General features: G+C 38.8%; 6 protein-coding genes and 1 long non-coding RNA gene across 9 annotated transcripts; 4 read left to right on the forward strand and 3 right to left on the reverse strand.

Moving 5' to 3' along the window:
* LOC103929704 lies at positions 1-794 on the forward strand. The gene has a single exon (XM_009338928.3). The coding sequence runs from the start codon at positions 136-138 to the stop codon at positions 583-585; it is 450 nt and encodes a 149-aa protein (XP_009337203.1). The 5' UTR covers positions 1-135; the 3' UTR covers positions 586-794.
* Positions 795-1,379: 585 nt separating this feature from the next.
* On the forward strand, positions 1,380-3,830 carry LOC125473175. The gene is made up of 2 exons (XR_007255053.1): positions 1,380-2,170; positions 2,700-3,830. It is a non-coding gene; the product is annotated as an uncharacterized LOC125473175 (long non-coding RNA).
* Positions 3,805-7,759, reverse strand: LOC103929705 (aldehyde dehydrogenase family 7 member A1). The gene is made up of 15 exons (XM_009338929.3): positions 7,583-7,759; positions 7,311-7,447; positions 7,033-7,119; positions 6,814-6,945; positions 6,567-6,639; positions 6,355-6,377; positions 6,164-6,227; positions 5,910-5,955; positions 5,487-5,667; positions 5,220-5,396; positions 4,905-5,069; positions 4,656-4,796; positions 4,465-4,562; positions 4,210-4,359; positions 3,805-4,110 (listed from the first exon to the last, which is right to left on the reverse strand). The coding sequence occupies exons 2-15, from the start codon at positions 7,443-7,445 to the stop codon at positions 4,056-4,058; spliced, it is 1,527 nt and encodes a 508-aa protein (XP_009337204.2). The 5' UTR covers positions 7,446-7,447; positions 7,583-7,759; the 3' UTR covers positions 3,805-4,055.
* Positions 7,760-9,851: 2,092 nt separating this feature from the next.
* Positions 9,852-12,215, forward strand: LOC103929707. 2 transcript variants are annotated; one of them, XM_009338931.3, is made up of 8 exons: positions 9,852-10,014; positions 10,147-10,190; positions 10,266-10,384; positions 10,765-10,847; positions 11,054-11,175; positions 11,314-11,478; positions 11,649-11,742; positions 11,845-12,215. In XM_009338931.3, the coding sequence occupies exons 2-8, from the start codon at positions 10,166-10,168 to the stop codon at positions 12,044-12,046; spliced, it is 810 nt and encodes a 269-aa protein (XP_009337206.2). In that variant the 5' UTR covers positions 9,852-10,014; positions 10,147-10,165; the 3' UTR covers positions 12,047-12,215. The 2 variants fall into 2 exon arrangements, with proteins under 2 accessions (XP_009337206.2, XP_018498629.2); XM_018643113.2 differs by lacking the exon at positions 9,852-10,014 and having other exon boundaries at positions 10,030-10,190.
* Positions 12,216-12,286: 71 nt separating this feature from the next.
* Positions 12,287-15,773, reverse strand: LOC103929708 (DNA-directed RNA polymerases II and IV subunit 5A). 2 transcript variants are annotated; one of them, XM_009338935.3, is made up of 6 exons: positions 15,513-15,773; positions 14,172-14,272; positions 13,849-14,057; positions 13,587-13,766; positions 12,975-13,088; positions 12,287-12,630 (listed from the first exon to the last, which is right to left on the reverse strand). In XM_009338935.3, exons 3-6 carry the CDS (start codon positions 14,047-14,049, stop codon positions 12,505-12,507), a joined length of 621 nt encoding a protein of 206 aa, XP_009337210.1. In that variant the 5' UTR covers positions 14,050-14,057; positions 14,172-14,272; positions 15,513-15,773; the 3' UTR covers positions 12,287-12,504. The 2 variants fall into 2 exon arrangements, with proteins under 2 accessions (XP_009337210.1, XP_009337207.1); XM_009338932.3 differs by lacking the exon at positions 14,172-14,272 and having other exon boundaries at positions 15,513-15,772.
* Positions 15,774-19,339: 3,566 nt separating this feature from the next.
* Positions 19,340-21,884, forward strand: LOC103929709 (cation/calcium exchanger 4-like). Its single transcript, XM_009338938.3, has one exon. It carries the CDS (start codon positions 19,735-19,737, stop codon positions 21,694-21,696), a length of 1,962 nt encoding a protein of 653 aa, XP_009337213.2. The 5' UTR covers positions 19,340-19,734; the 3' UTR covers positions 21,697-21,884.
* A 419-nt stretch (positions 21,885-22,303) lies between these two features.
* Positions 22,304-23,906, reverse strand: LOC103929710 (protein LURP-one-related 6-like). The gene is made up of 3 exons (XM_048575709.1): positions 23,353-23,906; positions 22,995-23,237; positions 22,304-22,889 (listed from the first exon to the last, which is right to left on the reverse strand). Exons 1-3 carry the CDS (start codon positions 23,587-23,589, stop codon positions 22,755-22,757), a joined length of 615 nt encoding a protein of 204 aa, XP_048431666.1. The 5' UTR covers positions 23,590-23,906; the 3' UTR covers positions 22,304-22,754.
* Between the last annotated feature and the right edge of the window lie 1,109 nt (positions 23,907-25,015).

The raw sequence follows: 25,015 nt of genomic DNA on the forward strand, positions 1-25,015 counted from the left end.
TCTCCGGTTCGCGTTGTTGGTTATTTTTCCCACACACACATCTATTTAACATAGACCTCCACTCTCTCTCCTCTGTTCCAAAAAAAAACAGAGATAAAACAGAGAGAGAGAGAGATCAATGTTCTGCTACATTCCATGGCTATAACAGGCACAGACTCCCAGCAGCAAAGCTCAACTAAACCATCCCCAGTTCCTCCACCAGTCGAAGTCCAGTGCGTAAAATGCCACTCCTGCGGGTTCACAGAGGATTGCACCCCAGCCTACATCTCCCGCATCCGAGACCGCTACCAGGGCCGTTGGATTTGCGGGCTCTGCGTCGAGGCGGTAAAAGACGAAGTGGTGCGATCAGATAGGCTCATCTCCACGGAAGAGGCCCTGAACCGCCACAGCAATTTCTGCAAAAAGTTCCGGTCGCGGAAAGAAACAGAGCACCCCATCTTCGCCATGGGTCGGATTTTCCGGCGGAGCTTGGATACTCCGAGAGCCCTGAGGTCAAATTCCGATAGTAACCTAGGGGAAGTTGAAGGGGTTCGCTGGCCGCCGCTTGTTCGATCGGGAAGTTGCTTCCCTTCTCTGTCTAGGTGAAAATGGTAAAAACAGAGGATTAAAAGGTAAATATGTGAAACAGAGGAACTCTGTTTTTTACTGGGATACGGTAATAAATTGGAACTAAGGTAATTTTGGGTCGGTTTTTCTTGCTCTAATTGGGATTATTAGTATCATTGTTTTTTTTTTTTCCTAGAATTTTATGTACATATTTCATGTGTTAAAAATACATTTTATGTTCTCTTTCATCTAATTTACATTGTTTCTGTATTTAACAACTGTCGTCCATGAAATTTGAACTCAGACCTCCTTCGACAAGATAGAGACCTCCTCCAGCAACGTAAAGACCAAATAGCCATTTGTTCGGCCATATTGATTATCTTTGGTAATTAACAACTGTCGTCCATAAAATTTAAACTCAGACCTCCTCGGACAAGATAGAGATCGATGATTTTTTTTATTATTGGGTTTGGGAGATTAATGGAAATAAATCTAGAAATAAATCTAGAGCCATTAAGTGATTAAATATTTTCATTGCTGGCTATTCCTCAATGCATGCACCTCACTAAACTTTCCATTTTTATGGTGTTTAATTATTAATTAGCGGTGGTTTAGTGACTAATTAGCTGCTTTTGATCTGTTTTAGGAGTGTATTCAATTGAGAATTTGAGAGACTTTAATAGATTTATAAATTCATATATTTTTATGAAATTTAATTGATTTGTAGAGATTCCATATAAAATTTTGATTCAATTCTCATGAGGAGAGTGAAGATTTGAAGATGCTTAAAATACACTACGAAATATCTCCAATTCCCTCTAATTCCTCAACTTTCTCAAATTCTTTAAGATCAATTTTTAATTGAATACATCTGGAATGTTATAAACTTCTTTAAAATCCTAATTGAATACATCAGGATTTCTAAGGATTTTAATAAATTATCTTAAAATTCTGATTGAATACTTCTAAATCCATTAAAAGAATTAAAATCTTTCAAAATCCCAATTGAATACACCGTCTTTAGTTAAGGGTAAAATTGGCTTATTTGGAGCAAGAAAAAGGTAAGAAAATAGAAGCACAAAACGAAATTGCTGAGAAATTTCCTATAGACAATGTTGTTTGATCCAACAAAAAAAAACAACCACCGAGTTCACTCGTTGCAAACCTTCCATGAAAATAAGACACTAAATTTGCGGCATCTCAAACATAGTTTTATGAATTGGTTCGAGACACGAACACCTTTGACGGTTTTGTCTGTCTCTTTTGTCGCACTTGTAGCAAAACATTTGTCCCTCCCAAGTATGAACACTTGAAATATAAATCGAGTACGACAAAATAGAGAGAGAGAGTGTGGGGAACAGGTGGAATGGCACCGACTCTAGCAACTTGAGCCAGCTTCGTTCGAGGTTTCTTTTTCTCTTCTTTTTTGGGTTAAAAGTTAAAAGAATGCAGTTGTTCCAGCACTCAGTCAGTCTCGTCTCAATACTTATGTTGCCTCGGTTTTTGCTGTATCCCAAGGTTTTATTAGTCAAAGTGTTAATACTGATAATGTTAGCGAGAAACACCTAAAGAATTGGATTACGGGAGAAAATCAGTCACTTGTCGTGCAATCGGATGCAATAAGGTAACATTCAGATATAGTAGCAGTGAAGTTTATGAGTTATTTTTCTTCAAAACGGTGATTTAAGTGTTTTTAGCTTTGAAATTGAGTTTTGACGAACTGTTCTCTCTAATAAGATATCTGTTTGCTTTGACATAGTTTTGCTTTGGGAAACGTTAAACGCATATCTCTTTAGCTTGGTCGTTGTTTTTATTTAATTTATTTAATTTGGTGGTTAAAAATAAAGAGCAGTGTATAAGATATTTAAAACGTGTTGTTAAAACTATTATTTTTTTAATCAAACCTCTCAATAATTGTCAGTTCAGTATTAATTTTCTAAGTTTTGTCGCGTTGTTCTTGGTCATGAATTTGTGAATTTTATAATAATTCTTCTCTCTTGTTTCACTAGTCGGTTGTTTGACTTAGAAACGACTTGAAATCAATCATAGAAGTTTTCTGTTATGCAGTTCTTACCTAACATACTAAAAAAAAAATTAAGGCCTCTGTTTTTTTGTGTTAAACTAATCATGTCCCTTTGTGTTCTTCACTCTAGCATGCCACTGCATTTGAGGTAGACAACGACGCTTCATATTCTATGAAACCGTCCGCTGTTTCTGTCATAGATACTGCGAAGAATACGGTGCCCCCACATTTAACAATAGAAGGGTTGGAGCATTCTTCTATCTGCCCCCTCCTCCGCATGCGGCGTTAAGACTCATGAGCTGTAGTTAATTTTTGAGTGTGACATTTAACACATCCGATCTCATGAGTCTAATGTCGTATACGAAGAAAAAAGATGAAAGAAGTATGATAGGGGTAGAGCTCTTCGGCTAGATCTGATTCGGAAATAGCCCGCACTTAGTGTGATCCTGTATAATAACGAACGGAACACTAGCTATATGCTTAACACATCTATCTTGGCTTGGTTTTAAATTATTCGTGCAGGCCGGCCAAATGTTAGAACTTTGCAATGTGTGTATTGCTATCGAAACTTCCCTTGTAACAACCACGGGATGGTCCAATGGTTGGGAAAGAAGTTCAGGTTCGTATTCCACACGACACGTTCTGAGTTTGATTCCTGACGCTCGTGAATCAAACGATGGTAGTCAGGCAAGGTTGAAAGACTCCAGTGAGTCTTTCTGACCCCCTCAAAAGGTGGATTGTCGTGGTTAAGCCACCAGCTGGTCCTCTTTTTAAAGAAAAAAAATTTTAAAAACATAAAATTTTACATTTGTTAGAAAGTAGCATTTGGACAGGAAAATCCATTTAGACAACTCACCACAATGTCAACTTCTTAGATGGTTGACAAGGAGAAAATTTGAATTGTGTGGAGAGAGAGAGATACACACTTGTATGTATCGAGTGGTAGAAATTAAACATCTTGTATCCAGTGATAGAATGATTGTTTAATGAAGAAAATAACAGACACATAATTGCATACAACAGATCAGGAAAAAGATATTCATGGCCGGTTGTATACAAGTGGATAAGGATCGCAAGAGATATTGGCCACACTCGTTCGGCCTGTCAACCTTGACAAGTCTAAAGAGGCTTTCTGCTACCACAATCATCTGTTGGGCCCGTTTGATGTATACTGGATCGGTTCACAGATGGACTTTAAACAAAAGCAGAAGTCCCACAAAGCACAAGCACAACCATTTGAATATAGACTGCTTTTATTTCCGAAAAAGAAAGATGAAAGAAAGTTCCATTTATTTGTCAAGATTAGAAATCTGGCATCAGCCAGAGACCAAAGCATCATAAACATCTGTTTAAGGTTTCTTTTTCACACATTCAAGCTGGCACGGTACTCGTAACCATGACAGCAGCAGATTCGGCAGAATGTACCTTTTCCTTGACATGTCATGACCAAGAGTTTAGACCGAGCTTTGCTGTGACGCCTGGTTCACTAGCCGAAATTTATACCCTGAGCAAGTGGTAGTTCAGTCCCGTAGTTGATTGTACTGTCAAGGATAAGAATTGCTCATGTCAATGATGAAACAATCATAAAACAGTCCCGCAATCAACTTAGATATGTGATCAATTTAGATATGAAAGATTACCATGTTGAACGCCTCATATATTGCTTCCAGGAGTCGCTCCCTGCTTCACGACCACCGCCAGTTGCCTTTTCTCCGCCAAAGGCACCGCCAATCTCAGCTCCATTTGTAGGTATATTTACATTCACTATACCACAATCACTACCATGTGGCCTGCATCGTATTCGAATGCAAACAGTTATAACACTGTAATTTGAAATATCCCTTTATCAGAAAATTGGTCACTTTCTAATCTCATCACCCATTTTAGACACTTACCCAATCCATTTGAAAATAGTACCGGGCTTGCTTGTGAAAATTGAACTACTCAGTCCTTGTGGTACTGAATTGTTCAGTTCAATTGCTTCTTCAAGAGTCTGCATATTTTCGAACAAAAGCCGCAACATTTATCGGAGAAGAAGTGCATAGAAAATAATAATGCAAGATAAACTTTTCATAAGTTGGACTACCTTAAACTTCATAACATAGAGAACGGGGCCAAACAATTCTTCTTTCACCACGGAAGCATTTGAAGCAATCTCAACAATTGTTGGTTGAACAAAATTGCCATCTGACTCTATAACCGATCCGCCTGTAAGGATCTTTCCACCCTGAAAAAATAAATTACGTTGTGTAAGACACAAGATCCATTTTTCCTCTGGTGTGTGTGTGTGTGGGAGAGGGGGCGTTCATGCTTCTCCAAGAGACAAAGAACATGCCTGAGATTTTATGGTTGAAATCCCCTTCTCAAAATTCTCCCTCGATGCCTTAGTATGTACTGGACCGACTAGAGTTCCCTTCTCTAAAGGATCCCCAATTTTGACTTGCTTGTAAAGTCCAACTAGTTGATCTAATAAATTTTGGTATATGCTTTCATGAAGATACTGCACTCCAGTGAAGCCATACATGCACACAAATTTGTATATATTACTTTCAAGAAAAAGAAAAGGCAAACAAAAGCAACGGTGAAAGAAACCTTAACTCCTATAACCACATCAGATCCCAAAAATGGAATTTTTAAGATAAATAGTTACCAATCTACGACAAGTTGTGCAGCGCTGACCAGCAGTACCAACAGCTGCAAAAAAGATAGAACGCACTGCCAGCCCAACATCGGCATCATCCATAACAATTAAGGCATTGTTTCCACTTAATTCAAGTAAGCATCTACCGAATCTCTCAGTGACAATTTGTTGCACCTTCGAACCTACCTATATTTATTTGGTAATGTGGAATAGAAGCTTAGCGTCACGGTGATGGGAGCAAGAATGTTAAAAGGAACATGTCTGTAACCAGTGTACCTTTGAACTTCCAGTGAATGAAACCAGGGGTATCCGTGTGTCTTTTGCTATTGCTTCACCAATTTCTGCTCCTCCACAAAAAGCGGTGAATATAGCACCAGGTAGGTTATTTCTCTTAAGAACCTCAGCGATTAGCTTTGTCACAGCAATAGTCACCAGAGGAGTTGTTGGTGCGCCCTTCCTGCAAAACATAATCAAAAGAAACCATTACATTATACAATCACATCTTCATAATGAAATAATGCAATAAAACTCAATTATTTGAGAAGATAATATCATATCATATCAAGTTACTTATGGTACCTTGCAGTGTAACAATGAAACAGCCGAGATATTTTGACTACACTTAGATGCCTATATTATGCACTAACATGATTGATTTGCTCAAAACTCCAATTCTGAAATTAAGACATTTAAACTTACCAGACAACGCAGTTACCGCAGACTAACGCAATGCAGGCATTCCATCCTAAGACACCATTGGAAGAAAAATGTACGGTTGGAAATCTCGCGGTATAAAATTTATAATGTATTCAGTAATTTATGGTGACAAATAAACAAGCAAAGATCAATGATGAAACTAAATCCTCAAGTTCGTTGATGCTCTTAATGGACTATAGATCCAGCATCATGCACTAACTTATGTTGCTGACTTTTAAGGCAAAACGGGAACATACCAAGAACAGCGCATGGGAAATTGAAAGCAGTGATGACACCAACTATTCCCAATGGATTCCAGACCTGTGGTGTATAAAAATGTAAATCATTGTTAATTACAACATATCAAGCTAATTGTGTAAAATGAAATAGTAAAAGTCCCATCTGTATACAAATCGATCAAGGTTCAACGTAAGAACTAGCAATGCACCTCAAACATCATATGATCCGGACCTGCAAACAAAAAGCAGACAGAGGGATTATATTGATTATACAAAAGTTAAAAAACCACTGGCTTGGCAACAGAATTTTATTTTCACTCATCCTGGAGCTTTAAAATTTTCCGAAAGCAATTCACATATTAACAATTAGAGAAAGGATGATAGAACATAAATTAGCATGAAATATAAATTTTGAGCTCACGTTCAGAAGGTATGATAGATCCATTCAATTGTCGGCTCAGTCCAACAGCGTAATCACACATATCAATCACTTCCTGCAAAAATTAGTGCTCCAGGATTACTTACAAAATTTGACAAAGATTTTGACAGACAACAACAACAACAGTAACTGAAAATTCCATCTTAAACACTCACGGACAATTCCATAGCTCATTCACTACTCAACAGATGCAAAACATTTTAATCAAAGATATCATCCTCTTCCGTACCTGCACTTCTCCAATTCCTTCAGCAAGTATTTTTCCCATCTCGAGGGACACAAGCTTCCCAAGATGCTGCAATTTCTCTCTCAGCGCGTCGCCTATCTGCCTAACAATCTCACCTCTCTTTGGCGCCGGAAGCTGCACCAAAAATACATTAACTTTGTCAAAACAAAGACAAATTCAAATACCATTTATCAAGTGAAATGCAAAATAACAAGAACTAACAGTCTTCCATGTCTTGACTGCCTCATTGCAGCTGCGCAGGCCCTCCTCATAATCTTCCATCGACACTTCCGTGACTTTTGCAATTTCCTAATATCCAAATGCAAAAACAACATCATCAGAAACATCGAAATTCTGGGTTTTGTGATCGAACTCAAATCTTCATGTTCTTATGATCAAAATTACATCTTTACGCAAAAATAAACAAATAAAAAACAACCATCGATGAAAAAATGGAGATAATTAACAAAAGAAACTAAAAGGTTTACTATTTCACAAACCTGATTGTTGGAAGGGGTGACAGTGGAGATAACCGGACCGCTTGCCTTCCAGTTGCCATTGATGAATCCTCCAGGATTCTCGGGAGCCAGACCGATCGCGCTCAGAAACTCGTGCTCCTTCTTGGCAAAACCCATCTCTGCAAATTCATCATGTCAGTGTCATATGATTCATTTCATCAAAAACAGAAACAAAACAAAAAACCAAAATCTGAAACAAAACAAAAAAAAAAAAAAATCAAAGAACAAAATTTTTGCCGATGATGATCAATTACCGATGATTTGATTTGGATTATGAGAAATGGGGTCGTGGGAAATGGATATGTTTGGATTTTCAGGTAATAATTTAGGCTATTTAGTTGAAATGGAGGATGAATAATTGAATCAGAAAGGAGTGGGATGAAGAGTGCAGTAGCTGATTTGCTGGGTTGGTTTTTTAACTTTTTATGGAAATGGGAGTGCTGGAACGTTACGACACGCCACACATAAAAAAAAAATCCCATCGTTATCTTGGAACTGGATCCTCTGCTTGGCTCTGGATGGGGATCCTCTAGCAGTATATTCAGACCGTTAAAATTTGATCTAACGCTTTCAAATAGGTTATTCATCTAAAGTTATAATAATTGCAGCCACTGAATTAAGTTTGAACGGTCCGAATGAGTTGCTCACGAGGATTCTTATCCTAACTCAATAGAGGATCCAGTTCCGTTATCTTTACAAAGTATGCACACGTGTGAAGCACCAAAGTACATGGATTGTCCTGATTATTTAATATAAATATAAATATATCATTGTATCACCAACCATATGAATAATATTAGAGAAATTAAATTTGATAAATTAATATTAGTAGTATATGCACGTTAGGCTAAATACGTGCATCGTAGTTTGAGTGAACGTGAAACTTATATATGATCCAAATAATTTAAGTTTGGTACCTATAATACTATTGCTACACTAGTATGAGTTGCATTTAACAAGTTAAATTAAATATACAATAGTTTGAGTAAGCGTGATACTTATATATGATAAATAGAACTTGAGTTTGATATCTACAACACTGCTACTACACTAGTGTGAGTTTAATATATAGTAAATTATAACAATGATCTCTCAACTTTAATCAAATTGGAGCAATGGTCCCTCAACTAAAAATATATTATCATTAATCCATGAACTCATTAAAATGTGTAGCTATAGTCATTTTTGTTAACTTCGTTAGAATTTTGTCAAAATGAGTTATAATGGAATGACCATTGCTACAATTGGAGTCCCTCAACTCATCAAAACGTGTAGCTATGGTCATTTTCATCAATTTCGTTAGAATATTGTCAAAATGAGTTATGTTGGAAAGACCATTACTACAATTAAGTTAAAGTTGGGGACCATTGCTCTAATTGGGTTAAAGTTGAGGGACCAATGATAATGAATTTTTAGTTGAGGGATCGTAGTTCTACGTTTTGATGAGTTGAGGGACCAATGGTAATGGATCTTTAGTTGAGAGACCATTGCTTCAATTGAGTTAAAGTTGCAAGTGAGCCGAGGGAACCACAATTCACCACTTGCAAATTGAAGAGCAGATAGATGCAGGCCCAGCGTGTCTACAACATCAGCAGGAACGGTTGTATGCTGGCTAGCGCATGGAAGACATAATTTCTACGGCCTACAGGGTCGTTCAGATCCAATGGTTGGCGTGCCTCTTGAGTTTTGATCCAAAGTGGCGTGCCCAACTTCATTCATTTCTGAGATTTTAAACCTTTGAGTTGGAGATAGCCTAATTGCCCCTTAAAAGTTGTTTTGGATTGTGTTTTATGGTCCATTTCTAATTGGATTGTGTTTTGTAGTCCATTTCTAACCTACAATATAGGAGCATAAGCAACATTCTTATCAAGAGCATGTGTGACCTGAATTCGATCACAAAGTACAAGTACAAAATGCCATATAGGGAAAATGGCCTACCAATCCACTGGCTTATATGCCAAACTAGACCTGCAAAATGAGTCAAGTTTATTGGGTTTGGGTCGGGTTTCATCCGACCCGTTAAGTTAACGGGTCATCCAAACCTAACCCGTTAAGCTCATTGGTCACCCGCTTCATCCGTTTCACCCGTTAAGACCCATTAACAATTGCTTTTTGTTTTGTGTTTAATTTTGCATTCCAATACAAGTTACACATTTGAATCAAAATTTCAAGCATGGAGGTACAACACATTTGGAAGCCCCAAATGCAAAGTTCATTATCCACGTGAGCCAATAGTATAAAACCTTCCAATTACGAATAAATACGAATGTTACCGATCCTCTACTCAACCTAATGGTTGAGTGCACTTGCATGAAATTTTTGGTTGGTGCTGGTGTTGCTATGCTATTGTTGAAGCGTATATTATATTGTTATTTTGCTTGAATAATAAAAAATAATAAGTTAGAAGACAACAAACATGATTAAACACGATCCCGTGAGAAGCTAAAAATGGTGTATACATTGCTTGAATAACCATCTATGTTTATCATTTTCTAAAAGAAAAGACAGATACGTGGCAGTTTTGAGAACACCATGAAGAATCAGGGTCCAACTGGTAAAAAAGAAACTGTTGTGGACCAAAACCTGAAAACGCGACTGGACTGGTCCGATACTCTCCCAGTTCCAAACTCACAGGAGCCGTGTAGATCGCATCGCAGTGCAACGCGCAGCAAGCAAAAGTTTATAGGTAAACTTCCACTGCCTTTGAGGATTAATTAATCATTAATTAGCTTATAATCTCAATTAGTATGCTGCTCTCAAGTTCTTTCTCTTCCATAAGCTTCCCTTCACCAAATTTTAATCTTCCCCACAATCGCAGCCCGAAACGAATCTTGAAAATGGCAGAAGCTGCGAAAAACCCAGGTCAGAAATTTCATCGCCTCAAGTTGTATATGTTTGTCTGTGAATTTCCATGTTCTTATTGCCATCTTGTTTCAGTGGGTCAGCAACAGAAAATCATCGTACCCAACAAACACGGTGAAAAGCTTGTGGGATTGTTACACGAAACCGGTTCCGCGGACCTTGTAATCTTATGTCATGGTTTTCGAGACACCAAGGTTGAATTTTTGATACATCAAGTGTTGTTATTATTGTTGTTGTTGTTGGATTCGCTTCCAGCTTGATTAGGATGTTCTTAATTTAAGTTTTTTTTCCTAATATTTCGTTCACAATCCATCGTCGAACTTTGATTGTTAGATGATTTAGTTTGTAATTTGAAGACGACGATGTTTAAGAATTGATGAATAAAGAATAATGCACCCTGGGCGAGTTCGATCCTCACCGATTCCTTACCCCTTAACAACTATCTAACCCACTAACGCTATCGCTCTACTGAAAGAAAAGGAATACCACATCATTGGTGGAAAATTGTAATGCTTGGTTGGCAACTTGGCATCATTGTGGGCAAAGTTCACAGCTTGTGTCCCTTGATTTCCAGGAAAACTATATTATGGTGAACCTTGCTGTTGCACTGGAAAATGAAAGGATCAGTTCCTTCCGTTTTGACTTTGCCGGAAATGGGTAAGGCTGTCGAATTACAGGGTTTGAAATTCTTGAACATAACAGGATTTGTGTAGAGTTTTGTTGTGTGGACCTCGTTCGTTTCATAGCTGTAAGCATGGCTCTGTCTTAGCCATACTGTTCCTACTTGCAAAGTTTGCGTTGTTGTCAGTTTGAGATCTAACGATTACATGGATGCTCATTAGTTGTGGGTTCTTGGTTGTCAGGGAAAGTGAAGGCACCTTTCAGTTTGGTAACTATCGGAGAGAGGCGGATGACTTGCACTCTGTGGTCAAGTACTTCTCTGGGGCAAAACGTGCACCCAGTGCAATTGTTGGACACAGTAAAGGTACATTGGATTGTTTTGCACGATCGTTATGTAAGATTTTATTCGGATCAAATAAAGAACAAAATACTATTGATGAATGTTTTGAATGAGTAATTTCCTGCTGTGTACCAAAGGTATTGCTGAAAATTGTTTCTGCAGGAGGCAATGCTGTGCTCCTGTATGCTTCTACCTATCATGACATTCGTACGGTTGTCAATGTTTCTGGACGTTATGATCTGAAGAAAGGCATCGAAGAACGCTTGGGGAAAGACTTTGTGGAAGTAATCAAGAAGGAAGGGTTCATTGATGTTAAGAATAAGTCAGGTAATTTTCTAATTCCTATCGTGTGGTGAATTGCAAAATTCGTTTCTGAGGGCAGATGTATGCAGATGAATTGCGTAATTTTCAGTAACACATGCACACACTTAAAACACACAAAAACGAGCAACGCGTATGCTGGCATTTAACAAGGTTAATGGATGCTATGCTTGTAGGAGATGGTAATTATCGTGTGACCGAGGAGAGTTTGATGGATCGCCTAAGTACTGATATGCACGAATCATGCCTTCAGATTGACAAAGAATGCCGGCAAGCAAACTTTAGTTAACTCGGTTCTCATGGTTTCATGTTTCCTTTCTTTTTGTTGGATTTCCCGCATGAACAAGTTTATCAGCGATTCTCTACATACAGGGTGGTGACAATCCATGGAACTGCTGACGAGGTCATCCCTGTTGAAGATGCATTAGAGTTCGCCAAGATAATACCTAACCACAAATTACATCTTATAGAAGGCGCTAATCATTCGTACACCTCGCATCAAGCCGAGTTAGGATCGCTCGTCGTGGACTTCATTAAGGCAGCTCTGCAGCAGGACAAGGCTACTTCAAACTAGATACTCTGCCTATAAATTTCTTAAAGTGTTGCACCCGTTGACGACTCAGCCGGATGGAGTCCTTATCTTGAATTTACTCCATATCTTGAATTTTGATGTAGCTTGGGACATACATGCTTTGCCACAAGTTTGTGCTTACTAATCGAAATCTCATCTTCTCGATGGTCAATTGTACGCGAATTCAACGGATTGTTTTCGCTACGTGATGCAAGCCATTGCATCACGAAACACAACGAACAATACTAGCAAGTCGTAATGCATAATCATATGAGCTAGAATTCAGGTCCACACGAGCGCACATAAAAGTATCACATAAGGTGCTGAGGAATCCACAAAATGAGTTCAAAACATCATCTCAGTTCCCTACAATCCGGATTGCAGCAACTGCTCGCTTTAGAGCTCCAATTCCGACATAATTATGAATGAAAGATTATCAAGTTGAGCTGACATAAGAGTAATTATATAACGTAACGGTAGGTGACGTATCGCCCTGCAGTCTCACTTGGTCGAATTATCTTCACAACTTGTGCGCGCTTAAGCCCGTAGTATTTCGCAATTGGATCAGTCACCTGAATCCGAGGGAGCTGGACAATAAGAAACACAAATACAAGAGAAACAGTTAGTATGCAAATTTCCCTAATTTACCACAGATATGCAGGCTAAGATACGTTTGGAAAACAAACGTAAAATAGCCATTAGGAGGAGAGAGAAGGCTTTGTTACTTTGTCGTAATAGTTTAGATGGTATTAAGACGCATTAAGCATGACTCTGTACTTGAGTTAATATTCCAACACAAACAGTTGAATAAATGAGGTGGTAGATTTGTAACACTTCTTAGTGTTATAAATCAAGATTTAAAGTCATGGCATGCCTTATGTAGCATCGGAATTTCGTAAATGCAAGATTAACAACAATGTGCAACACTGACCTGTGTTTCTTTCACAGTGTACCTCTCCAGCAAAGTCTTCTTTTCCTCATTTGTAAGCACCCGATGCTCAGGAACTAGAACGTGTTCTTTAATATTCACCAACAATTCTGCCTCCTGAATCAATAGAGACAGAGCAAACGTTAATATCCTCTTAAGTTTGTATTGAAAGCACCTGATACAATTATAGGTGGAGCCAATTTTTTGTAAGTGGGGTAAAAATAATTCTCTTGCAAAGCTGAAGTTAAAGCTGCATACCCAGAAAAAGTAAATCAAACAATGAAAGTAATTATTCAAGAAGACCCTAACTAGGCCTCTTGGTTAATGGACATTATTAAGATGACCTATGCATCCAACCCGTCCCTCTAAAAGGTAGGGCCATACCTACTCATCAGCTAACAAAACTTTTACGAGCATTTGATCAGATAAAGGCCCTTAGAAGTTAGAACATAAACAACCTAATCAGGTAATTGCAACGGTGATTTGTATGTGTATAGCATTCAAATTTCTGATACTAAGAACTCTGATATTTCTGGTTTAATTGATTAACGTGATATTCGTGAGGTATCAAGAACACAACTTCGTACTAACAACAGATTAAGCAATGAACCTCACCAGAAAAACCTCCAAGTGGAACTTTCCCGATATCTCACTGATACAGGTCTTTGCAAAGGGCGTCAGACTTTGTTGAGTAACCAAGATTGCTCTGAACACATTCTCCGATTTCATGCGGTTGGTATAAGTCTTCATTGTCTTGACCCCAACCTTTGGTTCGTCAGGAAAGAAGACATAAATCTGAAACACATAAACCAACAATCAGACACCGTCAACAGTTAAAGTACTACATCCACTGCAATAAAAAGCATCGGGGAAACACCTGATCGTTGCTGTCACTTCGCTTAGTTTTATTGATGATAAGATCTTCCCTTTTCATGTTCTCTCCGTATTTGTCCTTGAACTGTTCTTTTGACATGTTGATCTCAAAATCTCCAACCAAGTAATTCCGATCTTTCAGCATTTGCATCACAGTCTTTCGGACTCTGTAAAGCCTTGTGATTTCTTCTTCTGTTAAAACCATCTTCGTCTCTGATATGTTACAAAACACAGCTTGTCAGTTATGTTCCACTTACTCCAGAAATACGAAATTTCGGTTTCACAAATATTACAACAAAAATCCCCATTTACAGCCTAAAAATCAACCTTTTATATTAAAAATTTGTCATATAGGCAGCCTGCCAATCTGCCAATCTGTTGGACGTATAAGTATATAACCAAGCCAATCTGTACACAAATCTGCCAATCTGCCAAGTATATAGCCAGGCTGAAAATTTGCCATATAACCAATCTGTGCACAATAGCATCTGCCTATTCAATCTCTACTACACATGCATGCAATAAAAATAAATTAAGTAACAAATCCAAAAGAAAAAAATTAGTTACAAGCCAAGGTTTTAAAATAAATAAAGTAACAAACCCAAAAGCAAAAAAATTAGTTATGAGCACAATAGCACAGTAGAAATTATGATTATGTTTCACCAGGCTCTGGTTGTAGTGATAAACATCTGTAGAAACATGACTCCCACACGTTTTACATTATTACATATATAGTTGTTGGTAAACCTTTTCATATGCCATGATGATCCAAGTGACTTCATTCAAACCAACTGCTCAATACACCATTTTTTTCTTAAGATATCTTATTTCAGATTTGTCCTTCCATACCACCAAATATATATACTATTTCGAAGAAAATCAAGTGAAAAGTAGTACGGTTTGTAAACGTATGGATGATAAGCAAGCTATATATATGCATTCTCGGGTCCCAAATTGCACTAAAATCACATGGGGACAGTACAGAGGAGCTTTTGATGAACAATTGTTAGTGGAATCCGTAGTGGTTTTATCTCAACAGTGCCTGCTGATGTAACATGCATTTTTTGTTTTTGTTCTCATATATAGGCCATCACACATGAGAAATTATATGTAAAAGATAACATCTGACATATAGGGTGCAGAATGGGAAATGACTACAACCAGGCTCCGTGCTAGTGAAATGAGTAAGGGTGGACATGAATTGAGCTTAGGAAGCACAGAAGCTGACAATGAAGACTTTGACAGAAGTAAAAAGTATGCAATGGGTACAGAAGGCACTGATACTGGGAAGAGATACTCTGTAAAGAAGCAAAAGGTTGAAGATAAAAGCAATCATTTTGAAGACATTGAAGAAGTCGGTAGCGGAACAGAGGAAGGACAGCAAGGGAAAACTTGAAACTAAAGTTGCGAAATCCTTTTACAAGGAACAAAGAAACAAAGGTAAAAAAGCTCTGATTGCAGAAGGTATTTTAGAAAACATTTAAGTCCAGCTCCCTCCCCCCCCTTTAACCTCTCATTCCCTCTATAACCTCTCCGTCGATTCAAAATCCCTAATTCCAAAAGCCCTAATTCAGAAACCCTACTTTCAAAATTCCTAATTCAGAAACCCAAATTCAAAATCCCTAATCGAATTGAACTTTGGTTGAGTTTATGGCAGGAATTTCTTACCTTTTGCAGTGAGGAGGAATGCGGACTGAGACCGAGCTCGATTCAGGAGCCGGATTCGGGTGGTATAGACAGTGGGTGAAGGTGCGATTCAGGTGAGGAGTGAGGATTGAAAGGAATGAGGACTGGTGTGGGTAGATTCGGGAGAGACAAATCGGCGAGGAGAGTGGTGGTGAGGTTCCGTTCAGAAGATACTGAGGTGAGGTTTGAGTTTGAGTCTGAGGGGAGAGGTGAGTGTCCAGAGAGTCAGAGACCAAGAGGGAGAGTCAGACTGGGTTTGATAACTTTGATTTACACTCAACGGTTGAGATTAAATCTCAACAGAATCCCAACGGCTATTACAATTCTAAATATATATTTAAAAATTAAATTATATATATATATATATATTTTTTTTTTTCGGTTCGATTTAGGATTACTGGAATTTCAAAAATTTGAGATCAATTTCTGTACTGAAAGTTTGGAATCGGTTCGGTATTGGGTACCGATATTTTCGAAAAGTTCTATTTGGGATTTTTTCGATTCGGTTTGGAATTTTTGGAATTTTTTCCAGCCCTATTTATAGATGTAGCCCCCAAACAATTAAATCACAAAACTGGCCATTCAAATTGAATCACAATCAAGCAACAAGAGATCAATCTTAAACAAAATTATAACAGTTTCACTAACTTTCTCGGTTTCTCCCTAAGTTTGAAATCTCTAAAGTGTATAGCGAGGCGTTCCAAACACTGCTTGTGAGGCATAATAAACCCAAATACATATATACATATATATATATATATATATATATATATATATTAAACAACAACTTCAGCATTCATCTTCATTAATCAACAAAAACACGTATAAATTTATGTTTAACAACACCGTAAAAACTTTAAAACAAAAACAACCCAAATTCCAACAGTAAAAACTTGTTGGACTTGTTTATCCCACTTAATCACTGCCCTGAACAGCAAAATTGCAAAAATAAAAAATAAAAAAATAAAAAAATAAAAAAAATCGAAACCTTTCACAGCTGCAAAAACACCATGTCCAATCCTAACTCCTAACAACACAACAAAAACATAATCTTTCAAGGAAAACAAAAGGAGAAATAGCAGACGAAATCGAAAAAGATTAAACCTTTGGTATGACAGTATCTAATGATTCTAACCCGTTAGACAGAAAAAATGAAAAAATTAGCGTTTGTTGTCGGAAGTTGAAGAGGATGCTTGTACAGGATATCACCAGCTGAATTGACGAGTTCTTTGGAGATTGTTAGTGACTTGATTCTAGGGTTTTTTGTAACATCTCACATCGTTCAGGAAAGTGAATAATGTAAGCCTTATATGTATATTCTTATCTCTACCTAGCACGAGACTTTTTGGGAGCTCACTGACTTTGGGTTCAGTAGGAACTCCAAAGTCAAGCGAGTTTGCGCGAGAGCAATCCTATGATGGATGACCCACTGGGAAGTTCTCTTGTGAGTTCCTAGAAACAAAACGGTGAAGACGTGGTCGGGACCCAAAGCGGACAACATCGTGCTACGATGGAGTCGAGCCCGAGATGTGATGGGAGCTTCAGTCGGGATGTAACAATTTGGTATCAGAGTCAATCCATAGCCGAAAGTGTGTCAATGAGGACATCGGACCCTTAAGGGGGGTGATTGTAACATCCCACATCGTCCAGGGGAGTGGATCATATAAGAGTAGTTCTAGCGTGGGAACCCTCCCCCCAGGCAATACACTATGCTATCCACCCAGTTAACAGTAACTGCCATTAATGAACAGTAATCACCTTTTGCATCTCCACCGTTGCACTTCAATAGCCCTGACGATGGGTAATAAAATATTAGTATTTTTTATTTATTTATAAAATAATACAAAATAATTTTATTTTTAATTTCAGATGAGATTTTTAATCATTATCGTTACGCCTCGTGTCATAAAATCCGAAAAGACAATTATTGGTGATGGATTTCCGATAAGATTTTTAATCATACTCATTGAGCCACGTGTCGTTACCCGTAAGCAAACTATGAGTAACTTCAACCCATCTAGTACACAACGCAATATCTTCAAGAAGCGTCCAATTCGTACTTGCATCAGTAGTCATTTTGTTGAAAAAAAATTGGATTGAAACTTTGAGAGAAATATAGGAATTTGATTGAAAGTAGTTGAGAAAATATGAAATTGTGGTGTAAGGTAGATGATAATGAGAAGGTATTCATAGAAAAGTAAAAACAATTCTTTTAAAAAAAAATTTCAGATTTTTTTTCCGATTTTTTACAATTTTTTAAAATTTTTTATTGAACTAATTAATCTCTGCCGTTGGATTTAAAAAAAAATCAAATTCCAACACTCCAGATTGTGCCACATGTCACAACGGTAACTTTTCTTAATTTTAAAACTATATTTTTCTTTTTATTTATTTATAAAGCAGAATAATATCAACCGTTGATCTCAGACCCAACGGTTGATATTAAATAAGATTTTTTTTTTAATTTTTATTATTGTTGCATTTAAAGAGCTGTCGAAATCGAACGGACCGTGAGAAGCCACGGTAACCTCAGCAGACTGTGACGCAGGTCCCATACTTTGAAAAGCTGTCGGCTGACGCGCCCCCACGGGCTGGTGAGTTGTACGCGCTTGACAGAAAAAAATATAAAATTGGGCTGGTGCCAAGATGACGTCAGCCCTGACGTCACATCCACTTGGGCTGGCAATTCCTCACAGGCCCGGAGCTCGGGCCTCCACTCTCCATCGGGCTGCCCACGCTGGAGCTTTAAGGCCCGGCTATGTGGCCCTATGTCGTCCTCCATCCCCCGAGCATTAGCCCACGCTGGAGTTGCTCTAAGTTTTATAGGTATATTCTCATCTCTACCTAGCATGAGGTCTTTTGGGAGCTCACTAGCTTTGGGTTTTGTAGGAACTCCGAAGTTAAGCGAGTTCGCGCGAGAGCAATCCCATGATGGGTGACTCACTCGGAAGTTCTCCTCTGAGTTCCTAGAAGCAAAACCATGAGGGTGTGGTCGGGCCCCAAAGCAGACAATATCATGCTACAGTGGAGTCAAACCCGGGATGTGATGAGGGTCCGGGCAGGAATGTGTCAATTTTGATTTGGACATAAACAAAAGGCGCACTAACAAGAGTTGTTACCTCTGTGCTATGCGAAGGATCTGCATTACGAGAGAAAGGCAAAGGGTTTTTAACCGAAGCTGTGTACCGCTACGATGTCATTTGGGTTTCTCTCTTCATATATCATAATTTTTGAAATAAAAATTCAACCAAATTAGTGAAGGTATCACTTGCTAATTTATTTAAAAAAATAATATAGAAGTTGTTTGCAAAATAATAATAATAATAATAATATAGAAGTTCGCATTCACGGTTATATTAGTTTCCTCAAATATCTCATTTTATTTATGCCGCAAAATTTAAATGCACCGTTTTCGTATTCGAAGAATGAATCTAGCATGGGAGTAAAGAAGGAACAAATTGCACGACAAATATAGAAAGGAGTATCGATTAATTGCATTAAATTAACTCATGAATATAAGATGTTGTTTCATGACAGGCATGAACAAGATAACATAAAAACTATGAATCACTTTCATTTCACTTTCTACTATTTTAGTAAAATCATATAAAATACACTTTATAGATTTATACTACGTGCACGAGTAATATCACACGACAAGAGTAAATATATAGCCAATCTAATTTGGGTCTATTGGCCCATCAACAGTCTTTCTAATCTGGGCCGGACCAGCCCCCCGAGTAAGACAGTCTTCCCACCAAACCTTTTGGATTTGGGGGCCAAAAATATGAGACATCCAATTTCTGCTGTTGCCTGTTGGTACGCGCGCGTAATGACACGGCCTTGAGAAGAAAAGAACTACGACGAAGGTGCATTTCTTCATCTTCTTCCTTAGCACTCTCTCTGTATCTATCTCCCTCTCCTCGCAGAAACAGTGCTAAGCCCCTCTCTCTCTTTCTCTCTCTACGTAAATGTACCCTCTGGAACCCCTTCTAATTTCGCTTGAATAATTTCAAAATTATCATCCACCGCATCAATTTCTCGACCCCTTTATCGAATTCGATATATATATATATATATATATATTTTTTTTTTTTTGCCGAGTTTCTTTGTTTCTCCTGCTCGGCGGTTCTCGATCGACGCCTGTTCGAGTTTGAATTCAGAAATTTAGGGTTTGATCGGTGGGTGGTCGGGAATAGAAATCATGATTAAACCCAAGTGGTTTTTTGGGGGGAAAATTTCCCACTTTCGTGGGCTTTTCAATGGAACTTTTACTTTGGTATTGGTCTTCTTGTTCTACAGCCAGGAAAGTTTTCTCAGAAACCCTTTTCTGGGTAGCTCGCATTTGGTTCTTCCTTCTCGATGGAGCTCCAAATTCAATGGATTTGGCGATCCAAGTCGTCGGGTCGATATTATTCGCAGGGGAATGGCCGAAGTTGATGTTTATGCTTCGAATTCTAGTGTCAGTGTTAATGGGTCGGATGCCAATTTGTTATCAGGACCTAATCCCGAATTATGCACAAGGTTGTTCAAACACGAAGGTTACGGGAGCAAATGTGAGTTCTTGATCGCCCATCCGGAGTGTACTTCCGGTGGTTATTTTAATTACATTCATTTCTTTTACTGCAGCTGTGAGAAAGTTTGCATTTTGGGGTATGTAGTGTTGGCAATATGGTTAGCTGCTTTGTTCTATCTATTGGGCAATACCGCCGCAGATTACTTTTGTTGTTCTCTGGAGAAGCTGTCGAGTCTCATGAAGCTACCGGCGACTGTGGCCGGTGTGTCTCTGCTTCCGCTCGGGAATGGTGCTCCTGATGTGTTTGCCAGCATTGCTGCTTTTGTGGGTAAGGATACCGGGGGAGTTGGTCTTAATAGTGTGTTGGGTGGAGCTGTCTTTGTTACTTGTATTGTTGTTGGGACTATATCTCTATGCGTGGCGGACAAGGGGTTTCAGATTGATAAGAAATGCTTTATCAGAGATATATGTTTTTTCCTCTTTACTGTTATGTCTCTTGCCTTAATGTTGATGGTTGGTGAGGTAACTGTCGGGGGTGCTATAGTGTTTGTCTTGATTTATGTGGTTTATGCGTTTGTGGTAGCTGCAAACGAGCTTCTGAGGAAACATGTTCGGAAATTGAGGTTGGATGCTGTAACACCGTTGCTACCGGTCAGGGGAAGTATATTTTCTCAGGGAAGCAACGAGGAGGAATCTGTATATGCGTCGCTCCTTGAGTCTGAATCAGACAGTGAGGTACCTCATCTCCTAAGTAAGTTGCCACAGTGGATGTGGGCATCAAATGTGGCAATTTATTCGAATCAGAATGTGAAGGCTCGTTCAGAAAGTCCAAGGTCATTGTGGGGTTGGAACGAGGATGAAACAGTGAAGGAAAACTCTTCCTCTTTTAGATTTTTATCACTGCTGGAAATTCCGTTGACGCTGCCAAGACGGTTGACAATCCCTATAGTCGAGGAGGATAGGTGGTCCAAAGGTTATGCTGTTGCCAGTGCTGTACTAGCTCCCATTCTTCTGTTATTTTTATGGAACACCCAAGAAGATGTCGGATCTCTGAGTAAGGAAATTGCCTACTTTATAGGCTTTCTCTGCAGTGGTGTCTTTGGTGTTCTTGCATGTCTACACACCAGACCGGACCAGCCCCCTCAGAAATTTTTATTTCCATGGGTTTTAGGAGGGTTTTTTATGAGCATCATCTGGTTCTACGTTGTTGCAAATGAGCTGGTCGGGTTGCTGGTGGCGTTTGGCATAATTTTTAGAGTAAATCCATCAATCCTTGGATTGACTGTATTAGCATGGGGCAACTCAATGGGTGATTTAATGTCGAACACTGCATTGGCAATGAATGGTGCAGATGGTGTACAAATTGCAATGTCAGGATGTTATGCCGGGCCTATGTTTAACACACTTGCTGGTTTGGGGATCTCAATGGTCCTTGCATCCTGGTCTCAGAGACCGGAACCATACAAAATTCCCAAAGACAATAGCCTGTTTTATACAATGGGATTTCTAATATCAGGGCTTCTTTGGTCACTTGCTGTGCTACCGAGGAATGGCATGCGCCCTAACAAGACCTTAGGACTCGGCCTCATAACCATCTATCTGGTATTTCTCTCCCTTAGGCTAGGCACGTCAATGGGCTTATTGTGGTAGATCTATGAGGAAGATCTCATTGATTGATAACTAAAAATATGTTGCGTCTTGTACAGTGTTGAGTTGGAATGGCAATGTTGACCTAGTAGTTGTGTCTTTCAGCATTGCTAACTGATGCCGAATTATTATCCCAGATAATGTATTACAACTTCCATGTTAATATGAAAACGAGTTTTTGTTTCCACGAATTCAATTTGCCTACTTATATAACCTACCTTATGGTTATTTAAGATTGTTATTTCTCTGTGGCGTTTTACACCTCTACTTGGTGATGAAATGTTGCGACACTTTTTCATTAATTGGTTTGTTATGTGTGGTTTTGTTGACGAATGCTTGGCATACTTCTGTAACATTTCTCGTGCCTACTGCGAACTGGTTAACTGAATCAGGCATCTCAGCTAATGTTTAGATTTTCCGGTACATGCTTGCCTGTGAAGACGGTAGAAACATAAAGCTGAGATGTCCGAAGGCCCGTGGACAGAAATCTTACACCAGTACTCGGTAGCTTAGCATCATGATGTTATCATTTATGAGTCTCTTGTAATCAAATTTCCCATCCCATTAGTTGTAGCGAAAACATGTTTCATTTCAGAAACGTTTCGTTTGTTTGAAATTCCCTGTTTTGGCAACTCAAAACGGGAATGACATGCTCCGGCTTCTGCAGCGGCATGGCTACCTCCACGAGATTCAATTAAATGGCGAAGTCGGGCAAGAATTCTTGTTTGGTCTTCTTTACGTTGTGGAATTGGTTTGCACTTTTCGTTGCTTATTTATTAGAAACGGATTCTGTATCGACGGTTAGTACATTGGTGGTGCATCCTTTTGAGAAGAGTAAAATGTTGCAAAAAAAACACCTAAAAGCTTTAACAGACGAGTTCCCAGTTAGTACAGGTTGGGGCAACTAAATGATTATCCATCAAACAATCCATGAAGAACGAAAATTAAAGGATTAGCAGCTTCCAAAATGCAGAAAATTGAACTCTTGTCTGCTGCAGAATCGCAGATCATCTTGTTTCGACGTGAAATCAAGGAAAGCTTCTTTAGAATCTGTATAAAATTTAACACCTGGTGGATTCACCATAGATGTAGTCGAGAATCGTAATGACTCCAATAACGAAGGCTTGATCCGTTCCCGGTGTCACCACGACATGGTAGAGATCCTCGCTTGCCATCATTTCCTTCTTCACCCCGATCTGCGTTTCATTTTAAACAACGACGAGTCCACACCTTAATCATTTCAGAAGCAATTTACAAACAAGGAAAGTCTTATATGTTCATCGCGAATGCGAATTACTTACCTGTGCCATTGTTTTGCCCTCGGAGTCAACAATACAACAATCCTTATCAGGAAAATTGCCCTTGATCTCAAAGTCCCAGTCTTTGTTCTTTGTGGCTTTCGTTGAGATTCTGATTGCTCGAGTCCTTGCCAAGCACGAGTTCGGCTCTTTTAAACAGAAAACCATCTGGTCCTGCGATCCTTCGTAGTCTAAACTGTACCCCCTCCATCTCCGATAAATGCTTAGGGCCTCAACCGTTGCACCCTGGTGCATATTCGAATCAATATGCATGAAAGTAAATTGATTAAGCATCCCTAACACCTCTTCATGCACATGTACAATTCAAAAAATACATGTATATGCGTGATTGATAGTGTACCTTTCGGCGAAAGAGAAGCAAGGCGTCTCCATCACTGTCCCTCAGAATCATCTCATCCTTTTTCCCCAGAATTCCACATCCGTCAACCTTGAAAGCAACCTTCTGCCTACAATCCGTAACCACAAAACCACCTCCGTTGATCACGTGTGGCCTCCTCCTCACGACAAGCACAGCCTGAGAAGACGAACAGTACATCTTGCTAATTATAGGCATGACGGTATTGTCTTTTGCTGCCATCTCTTTCTTTGATATCTACCGGAGACTCTTCTGCTGCGCTCGATGACAAAGTTCGAGCTTGATCTCTTTGCTAACAAGGGTCTTTTCTTTTATACACAAAGCTTAGAGAGAGACTAGTTGTTTCTTGCGCAACAAGAGTTGGAGGAATATCTGATTTCAAATGTTTGGCAAGTTTTGACTCTGCATATACAATGTGCACTAGTTGGAAGAGTATCTGAATTCAAATGTGCTTGGCAGAGATGCAGTTGCTTGCTCGAGACGGCGATTTCTAGCCAATGAAACGACAGAGTTTTCGCGTGGGATCAACAGTTTTCCTCAAGGCAAGAGGCTTTTTGTTTAATTATCTGAGTTTGGTAGCTCAAAGTCGTAAAAGAGAATATTTCGAAGGGTAAAGCTCTTCGAAAGCATCTTGTTTGGAGTCCAATTGGACTGCAGTTCAAAGAATCATTGATATCTTCACGTGAGCTTTTGAATTATTGCAACAGATGCTTGTCACCTTTCGAAGCAAGCAAAATTTAACAAAAGGATTCAAGTCCATATAATTATGCTAATTTTGCACTTAAAGTTGTAAAAACCCAAAATTGGGGATCAAAACCTCTCCAAGGCATGTATTTTGGGAAGAGAGTTTGGGATTTGGTGTTGGGGGTTGGGGATTTGGGATTGGTAACCACTACCCACCCAGATGGATAAGGTTGCAAATGGGCTGAGGGAACCACAATTCACTGGACTAGGATTATCTCTCTTCCTCTTTTTATCCCCTTCCATCATCTCCTTTCACATTCTCTATTTTGTCTTTCTCTTTCTATAAAAAATTACTATAAAATGTTGATATAGCTTAACCGTGACCATTCAAATATGAGGGGAGGGAAGGGGAAGGGAAAAAAGAGGGAAGAAAATCTGCAAATTGAAGAGCAGATAAAGGCAGGCCCTGTGTGTTTGCAACATCAGCAGGAACGATTGTATGCTGGCGAGCGTAAGGAAAACACAATTTCTACGGCCTAGATTAAAGGGTCGTTTAGATCCAATGGTTGGCGTGCCTCTTAAGTTTTGATCCAATGTGGCGTTCCCAACTTCATCCATCTCTGAGATTTTAAATCCTTAAGTTAGAGATAGCCTAATTGCACTTTAAAAGTTGTTTTGGATTGTGTTTTATGGTCCATTTCTAATTGGATTGTGTTTTGTGGTCCATTTCTAACCGACAATATAAGGACATAAGCGACATTCTAATCAAGAGCATGTGATACCTAATACAATCACGACGGACAAGTACAAAATGCCATATAGGGAAATGACCTGCCAGTCCACTGGCCCATATGCCAAGCTGAACAGGAAAGCCATCTTTCTAACTCATGTGATCGTTTATTTAAAACTCATTTCCTACGTTGGCTTGGTTAATCATTACGGTGTGGTTTAGTGGTTGAAAATG

This window comes from the organism of the source record quoted next, unplaced genomic scaffold (genome assembly GCF_019419815.1).
Source record: "Pyrus x bretschneideri cultivar Hongxiangsu unplaced genomic scaffold, Pyrus_bretschneideri_v1 Contig8, whole genome shotgun sequence".
Lineage (NCBI taxonomy): Eukaryota > Viridiplantae > Streptophyta > Magnoliopsida > Rosales > Rosaceae > Pyrus > Pyrus x bretschneideri.